General features: G+C 38.3%; 1 protein-coding gene across 2 annotated transcripts; it reads right to left on the bottom strand.

The window, feature by feature from the left end:
- Positions 1–367: 367 nt before the first annotated feature.
- LOC145120630 (transcription factor MYB12-like) lies at positions 368–2,063 on the bottom strand. Of its 2 annotated transcripts, none has more exons than XM_079056432.1 (3): positions 1,754–2,063; positions 1,517–1,646; positions 368–1,278 (listed from the first exon to the last, which is right to left on the bottom strand). In XM_079056432.1, exons 1-3 carry the CDS (start codon positions 1,965–1,967, stop codon positions 564–566), a joined length of 1,059 nt encoding a protein of 352 aa, XP_078912558.1. In that variant the 5' UTR covers positions 1,968–2,063; the 3' UTR covers positions 368–563. The 2 variants fall into 2 exon arrangements, with proteins under 2 accessions (XP_078912558.1, XP_078912559.1); XM_079056433.1 differs by having other exon boundaries at positions 1,784–2,063.
- Between the last annotated feature and the right edge of the window lie 7,030 nt (positions 2,064–9,093).

Here is a 9,093-nt window from a genome sequence, read left to right as displayed (position 1 = left end):
CGACAACTAGCTAGTTACTTCACAATTACCTAACGAAAATATTATCGCCACAATAAATTCATTCCAAGGCCTACAAGTGGATCATGTGTCAATGTACAATTCAAAGAATTTTAATTTTACACATTTCAAATATATTATATATTTGGATGCTAAAACTAAAATAAAACAAAATTATCAAACATCATTATGTTATTTCTATTAAACCTTATCATACCAAATAAAGTTTAGTTTTATCGGTTAAACCGAGTAACAAACCAAAAACCGATTAAGTAAACCAAATAAACCAAAACCTTATTTGGTTCCATTGGTTTATTCAATTGTGTTTTTCAACACTCCTAACTAAAACCCAACAATGCAGATAATGATATGACATAAAAACAAAAATAATAATAATAAATAAATAATAGTGTAAACATCATGAAATGTTAAACGTATTAAAAGATAGATCCCTTTGTTTGGCTACATCAACGGTACTGTTCTTCGTCAACCACCTATCGATCTTGATCAAGATGTTCATTCTTCCATTCCTTTTAAAATTGCTACAGAGAAAGCCTTTGTTGTGTTTAAGGATTGCCATCTTCCCATAGCCAAACCAACACGTCATCTCCTTCGTCACAAGGATCAAACCCAGTAAAACCGAACTCCATATCCCACTCAATGTCATTAAAACCAGAACCTATTGTTTTCGAAGAACTGAACGACAAGTCATATTCTGTCTCATCAACGTTCCTTTCACTGTACTTGAGGTTTCCAGCATAAGTTTCTTCCAACATTTGTTCTATCTGATCCTCATCACGGATGCTCAAAACACCACTTGAATCCATACCCTCACTTTCTAAAAAATATCCGATGTCAATAGACTCATCATCTAGTGACCTTAACCCGCTAAATCCAAACTCATCGCTAACACCAATATTAATGTCATAAACTTGACTTTCTTCTACATTTTTCGGGACAAAAGTTGAACAATCCCCTATGTTTGGATCGACTTGATTGTTCACGGGTATTGGTGGGGATGATAATTTGGTTGCAGGAAGAGCGGGTGACTTATAATTTTTGAAATCCTTATCATTGTTATACTTTTTAGCGACATTACGGCTTACACGACCAATTCTTTGTGTCTTTTGATTGACCAATATGTCTACATCGGTTGATGATTGTGTCTCGCCAGTTTTCCCAGTGAAGAAGCGGTAGATTTGACGACTTAGACGAGAATTCCAATAGTTCTTGATCTCGTTATCTGTTCGCCCTGGTAAATGACTAGCTATCATAGACCACCTACGAACAAATTCAAGAATTAATCAATGTAAATGCACATACTTACATCGAAATAGCTTTTACATCACCGTAACTAAAACTTGCAATCCTGAGATAATAGTTATGAGTTCGAAACTTTTGGAAAGAATCTTGTTGTAAGACAAATATGTTTACATCTGAATTATGACATTATATAATAACATGAAAGAACTTTTTTTATAAAACACATGCATGCTACAGGACGAAGAATTCAACACACCTGTTCCCAAAAGATTTATGTAACTTGACAATCAGCTCATCCTCTTCTAGAGTCATATTACCTCTTTTCAAGTCTCCTCTCAAGTAATTTATCCATCTCAGCCTACAACTTTTTCCGCACCTCAACAACCCTTCCGGCAAATCAATAAGCCAACAACATTAGCTAGTCGTCTAAAGATTCGAACTGTTTATGTAATAGAATTTATTTGATAACTATAATCTGTCGTGTAAATGGTACCTGCATTTTTTGGTAAAGATTTCCAATTACCTTCTCCATTAGCTTTAATGTATTTAATTAAGGTGTCATCTTCTTCGGCTGTCCATCTCCCCCTCTTGAGCCCAACCTTTTCGCAACAAGGTGCTCTTCCCATTTCAAACGATGCCAATGGAAAACACAATCGCATGCCCAGTATTAAGTAAAGTAGAGATAGATAGAGAAAAAAGTATGGCATTACAAAGATATTGGTTGCATAGAAACCTAACTTTATAGTTGTAAGTGAGAGAAAAGAGGATGGTCATTAATCTTCGAGGGTAGAGTAGTACACATAATTGGTTAGAACATTGAACATCAATATAATATGCATTTATTTTCGTATTTTCTTATATATATATATATATATATATATATATATATATATATATATATATATATATATATATATAGATCCGGTAAGAAATTTTTTTTGGTAGGAAGGTAAGAAGTTTTTTTTCTACATATTTTTTTGACGAACAAAATAAATGAATCACTAGATGATTCATTTGTAAGATGATTCACAAGAAAAAATTCTCAACAAAACATGTTTATGATTCATTTTTAAGTAAATTAAGAAAAGATTCACTTTTATGACAATTTTAGTGAATAACAACAAAATCATTGTATAAATGAATCATCAAGATGTTTTTTTAGGAATTTTTTCTTGTGAATCATCTTACAATTGAATCATCTAATGATTCATTTTGTTTGTTCGCGAAAAAAATATGTAAAAAAAAAACTTCTTACCTTCCTACCAAAAATTTCCTTCTTATTTGATCTTGACTATATATATATATATATATATATATATATATATATATATATATATATATATATATATATATATATATATATATATATATATATATATAGAGAGAGAGAGAGAGAGAGGTAGGTTCATATGTGGATACTCAATTATTGTGTGGACGTAGGATTAATGTGGACCAGTTATTTCAAAAACATAGATAAGGGTAAAATTATAATATTACTTAACTTTTTTAATTCAATAATTAAATCATTAATCCTTTAATTTCGGCAATTTAGTTCTATATTTAAAATGTTCACCATAACGACGACCATGTAAGCCGCTATCATCCTTTGTCTCCGCCACAAAACCCTACGGCCACCATACCGCCACAAAACTCTTCGTTCTTCAAGAAATTGAAGGGCTTCTAGATATCATCCAAGTAATTATCAATTTTTTATAGACTTGTCATTCTTCTAATCGTTCTTCGCCCTCCACCGATCAAACCAAAGAACCAAATCGATTATCTGCCAATCGACACTCTACTGTCTACATCTACAGTCGACGCCTAAAATTGAATTCAGTTGCCTATCGTTTGATTTATTTTATGCTGAGAAGTAAGGCCTTGGACTGTTGATGATGTGTAACATTCCGTTTAAAATAGAGTAATTAAATAATAAACCCGGAACCCTGATATGTAATTTTTATTATTATTTTATATTACTGTAGCTAAAATCAAATAATAATTAGCGGGGTGTTGGTTTCGGGGAGCCAAATGACAAGATTTGAATCTTCGGGGGGTTAAAGTGTAATTTTGGGATTTAATTTGTAAAGATTTTCAAAAGTCAGGGGCTGTTTGGTATCATTTGGACTTAATATGAAATGATTTATGGAAGCAGGGGCTAAAGAGTAATTTCTGGACCTAAGTTGAAAAGGTTTTGTAGAGGAGGGGCCATTTGGTACCATTTGGATTTAATTTGAAAGAAAAAGGAGAAGGAGGGACTAGAAGTGTCATTATGGAACAATGTTTGAATGGGACGGGACTTATAAACGCGTCACCATGTAACCCTAACTTCAGCCGCCACCTTTCTTTCTCCATTGTCCAGCCGCCACCACCCGACCTCCCTTGCTGTTCCGATCAACCAAGGTCACCAGCGGACCATTGCTGCCGACGAAGCTAGCCTCGCACGTCCCTATTGTCGGTGATAGCAAAGACCGTCGTAGAACCACTGCCACTTGAATGTCGCTATCACCGCTGTCGTGTTCCGGTGGAGGCGCAACCTCCATTCCCCGCTGCAGCAGCCTTCTCCACCTACTTTCGCTCCGTCCCGCAGCCGTTAACTCACATCCGCCCACTGTCGTTGTCGCCCATCGTGACTGTTTCTTTTGCAGGTCATCTCCGTTCGTGGTTTCCGTCAAGAAGGGTGGCCGCGGACGTCGCTGCCGTTATCCCGGTTGGAGACCGAGAACCTTCATCTTCTCCACCCCTTTCAGTTGATGCGTCATTGTCGTCGTCGCTCCGTATGGATGTGAAGTGTTGCTGCCACCGATAGCTGCTGCTACTGCCCGCCACTCCGAGTCGCCGCTGCCGTACGCCACTAGGTGGGTGGTTGGGTTTATTTTGCAAATAGAAAGCATGTGTGTGTGGTCGTTTGTAGGCCGGAAACTGAGAAAATAACCACCATGGCCGCCAGCCATGGTGGCTGTCGCCTTCTACCGCCACCAGCCACCGTGAGAGGTGGCTATATGTGTGTGTAAAATGGTGATATGTGTGTGTCTATTTCAGTTGAAGTGGTGTTTGGGTGTTGCTTGGCCGAATTTCACGAGAAAAGCTACCACCACCACCGTGAGGTGTGGCTGCCACCTCCAACCACCGTTTGCCGCCACACGGGTGGTTGGGTGTGTGTATGTGTTATTTGTGTGTGTGAGTTCATTTGGATATTGCATTGTAAAATGGTATTTTGACCGGAATAATTAAGGAAATCCGTCACCACTACCGTGAGGTGGTGGCCGCCGCCGTGAGCCGCCATTGACCACCACTACCCGAGGTGGTAGTGGGTGGTGCCCAACTTAATTAATAATTAATTAACCTAAAAAGCTAACCATTTGACTAATTGGCACACAATTGGGTTGGAAACCCTAGTTAGGGTTTAGAAAACCCTAATTTTGGGAATGCGAGTTTTGGATTTGTCCGGACCCTCGTTTGGACCATTGGATTTGGAATTTTGAGTTACACCCGACCACATTGTATGTTTGGACTAGTGGAGTGATGGGCTTAATGGATTAAGTCCTTAATGGGTTAAGTAAGAACACTTAACCCTAATCGTCATTTTATGTGAAAGACCCAAATTGGGTTTGGGTTCTTGTTGGGCCATTTCTTGGACTGGGTTGCTGGGGGCGTTCGTGGGCCAAATGGGAACAAGTTTGTGGACTAAGGAAATTATTGGGCTTTAGGATAAGGACCATTGGAAAGGCTTGGGCCCAATTTGGAAAATTGGGCCATAATTGGGCCTTGATGATTATAAGATATTGGACCATCGGAATGTCAATTGTTTGGACTAGAATAAATGGTTGGGCCTGAAGGTAAGTCTATGTAGAGGTTTGGGTCCAATTTGGAAAATTGGGCCATATGTTGGGCCTTGGTTCATTGATTGGTTTTTGGGCCTTTCGAGTGTGTGTTTGGACCTTGGTTTTGGACCAAATTAAGTTAAGGGTAAAATAGTCTTTTTACCCCAAGCATGGACTTATGGTTATGTAATGGAACCCAATTATTAATTGGGTGTAGTTTGATGATTGACAGTTGGGGAATCTGTCAACCATCAGTTAGAGTTGTATCTGCGGGACTTCAGCAGTGTGAGGTGACTCTCCTCACCATACCAATGGGTCTAAGGCACCAAGGCCGGCCCATTTTGTGATATGTGGTACATTAGTTGATGTAGTGATATGTGGTATACTAGTTGGTTATATGCTATGTGCTATGCTAGTTGTTTATGTGATATTTGCATGAAAGACCATGGGGGAGCCCATGGCACTTGGATGTAAGACCATGTGGGAAGTGCATTGCTTTCCTATTAAAGACCATGGGGGGAGCCCATGACACTTGGATGTAAGACCATGTGGGGAGCCCATGGCTTTCCTATGAAAGACCGTGGGGGGAGCCCATGGCACTTAGTTGTAAGACCATGTGGGGAGCCCATGGCATCCTGGAGTAAGACCCTGGGAGGAGCCAACGACATCCTTATATGTTTATATGTATGGCTTATGTGATTGATATGGCTTATGTGATTGTTATGCCTTATGTGATTTATATGGCTCACGTGATTGATATGGCTTATGTGATTGATATGGGTTATGTACCTTTTATAGCTAATATGGATTATGTGGTTATGTGGATTGTGTGGGGTATGCTCTGAGGAACTCACTAAGCTTCGTGCTTACAGTTTTGTTTATTGTTTCAGGTATCATCGGTTTTGAAAGAAAGGGCCTGGCTTGATCGCATCGCACACACCCATGTTTTCCGCAATGAATGATTTTGGGATGAACTTTGATAAATGTTTTAATTAGAAATGTTTTGGAATGCTTGGATTTAAAAGATAACTGTGTTTTTATGTAACGCTCGCAGATCAGGGCTAGTCAATTTAGAGACGATAAGCGTCAAAAATGACTTTTTGATAGAAGATTATTTAGAATGAATAATCTTAACTAATTTGTAGTGGTCGTGACAAGGATTCCGGATATATAAAGAATGCCGAAATCCGAGTTATAACGAAGAAGTTATGGCCTGTCGAAGTTTCACGACTGAACCGGCACGACACTGTGCAACGTAAATATTGAATTTACGATAGAGCGATATTTGGCCTTAGCGATCTAAATGAAAGTCGTAGAATATGTTAAACCGAGAGTGTGCATAAAAAGAACGTCCAAATCTGACTTCGTATGAGGAAGTTATGATTTTTCTAAGTTTCAGCTTAGCGGTATGCAGCCCAAATCTCGAAATTGAGATCGAGTGATCTTTAGCCGAAACAATCTAAACGAGAATCGAAGATCTCGTCGATAGTAGTCCAACGGTAAAAAGACAGACGAAAACGGACGTCAGATGAAGAAGTTATGAATTTCTAACGGAGTTTTCCTGTCCCGGCCTACTAAAAATAATATAATAAAAATAAAGTCAAAATTAGTCGACGGAGTCTAAACGAGAGTTGTAGAGCATAATCTCACCTACGTGTGGATATAAAGAACGTCAGAAACGGAGCTCGTATGCGAAAGATATGAATTTCTGAAGTTCGGGGCACGAACCCCGACACTGTGTCAGAGCTCACGACGTGAACATAGGGTTCACGACGTGAACTCAGAGATGACGTCTCCTGGAGCTTGACAGACCCAAGTTGCGATGACGCACTTGATGACGACTGAAGTCACGACGTGAACTTGTTGTTCACGACGTGAATATCGAAAATACAGCCCTATAAATAGAAGTCGAGGGCAGCCAGATTTGGTTGCTACTTCACTCATTCTCTCACTGTCTATACCCTCTCTAGCCACCGTTTAACCCCCCGAACTCCCAGTATCATCCCCGATACCCGAAGCGAGTCTCGACGCTTCGAATATCCCAAGAAGAAAAGAGTTTCAAGCCGAAGCTCTGCCTGCGAGAAGCCCGGTGTGTGAAGATATCCCGGTTACATCAAAAGAATAGTACTTGAAGTGCCGTAGTGCTGTCCGAGCATCGTCTAATCAAGTGAGTGTATAGTCACTTTCATCTTACACATAGATATGAAGTATTTTATAAAATACATGTTATGTGTATATATATTGTTTGTTTATTAAGATGGATCAAACATACCCGATCCGAAAATATGGATTAGGTAAAGAGGTAAATTTTAGATCCGAGAGTACGGACTATGTATTTTTGAACTATGTGTTCATTAGGTTATTTTGAACTAGGTGTTCATCAGATATTTTTGAACTATGTGTTCATCCGATAAGGTATCAAGTGCGTAGTCCCTTTCATGAACATGATTTTAATACAAGTATTGATTAAAGTATTAAATATATATGTGTGTGAAATATTTGTTATTGCTTGAAATATGTGTTAGATATATATTTGATGATATACAAGGTGCGAACCAGTTATGGTCCAATATGTGTTAAGATGTGTATATATGATATTATTACTTAAAACTTTGTGTTAAGTATACACTAGTTAGTGTTGCCTAAACGGAGATAGTATCGAAAATTGATTATAAGAATTGTAGGTTTGCCTAGTGATGGGTTAAGACTTAAAAATGGATGTTTAGTTCAATTAAGTTTGGACATTGGGTAGCCTCTTATTAAGAGTACGTGTGTGGTGAGATTGATAATCGGTGGAGTACGTCCTACGTACAGAAGTACATTTTATGTACGAAGTCCTTTTCAAAGCTCTGTGTCTTAGGTGTTGCTTGTGCCGGGGTATTATTATGTTCTCGGGTACGAGTCCTACGCATACTAGAGTACTCTAATGTGCCAAAAGTACTATCATGTACAAAGTCTTTTTTTTACACTATTGTGTGTCAGGTTACGGGAGCGTACGGGAGTACTTTATTAGTATTTCCTTATACTTTTTATTTTGGAGAGCTTTGGAGTCTTCGTTTCTTTTATGAAGTAATCGGACGAGCTTCATGTGTCAGCGTTTTCTTTCACGAAGTAATTGAGGGAACTTCGTAGACTGCCTAATAAAGTGTGTCTGTAATAGACCACTACCAGGTATGTCTGATGTTGTATTGCCGGATAGGGTGAGCCTGGGGGTAAAATACCTCACGATATTCAGACCACTGCTAGGCACAGTTATCTAGATAACCACCCCTGACTTAATTGTCTTGTGGTCTTTTTTACGAACGGAGGTTCATGGTGAAACTTATTCCATTCCCCTCATTTGATGTCTTTATTGATCCTCGTTTGTTGCCATGGAATTTCCGAAGCAGCTTCGTCAGTTTGTTGTTCATATCGATTCCTTAGGCTAGATCTCGTAAGATCATTGTATAGGGTCGGTATGTGGGGATCGACGGGATGGGATAGATTGTTTTAGAAATATGATATATATATATATATATATATATATATATATATATATATATATATATGTTAATTAATAATAGTGGTCTTGTAGGATTTAGATATACATTATTATCACATTGTTTGGACTAGGTGTTCATTAAGTATTTTCAAACGGAGTGTTTACTAAGTATTTTGATTTAAGTGTTCACTAGTTGTAATCTAAATATCTTGGCACCTGCGCCTAAAGGATTATATTGGCAGCTATAGATTTAGTGCCTTATAGATGTACGTTGGCAGCTATGGATTTAGTGCCTTATAGATGTACATTGAGAGTATGGATTTAGTATTGTATAGATGAATATTGGTAGCTATGGAACTAGTGCCCGTTGTATAAGCCCTGGCGACGATGTACTTCGTGCCTATTTGACATAAATTGCAGAGGAAAGCAATGTTGTCACCCCCTTTGGTTGTCTATTTGACATAAATTGTTGGGGAAAGCAATGTTGTCACTCTGATGGTTGTTCTATTTGTCATAAATTGCTAAGGAAAC

This window comes from Lactuca virosa, chromosome 6 (assembly GCF_052849685.1).
Source record: "Lactuca virosa cultivar CGN04683 chromosome 6, Lactuca_virosa_CGN04683_v6, whole genome shotgun sequence".
Lineage (NCBI taxonomy): Eukaryota > Viridiplantae > Streptophyta > Magnoliopsida > Asterales > Asteraceae > Lactuca > Lactuca virosa.
The sequence above is the reverse complement of the archived record's forward strand: the minus strand, read 5'-3'. Positions and strand labels throughout refer to the sequence as shown.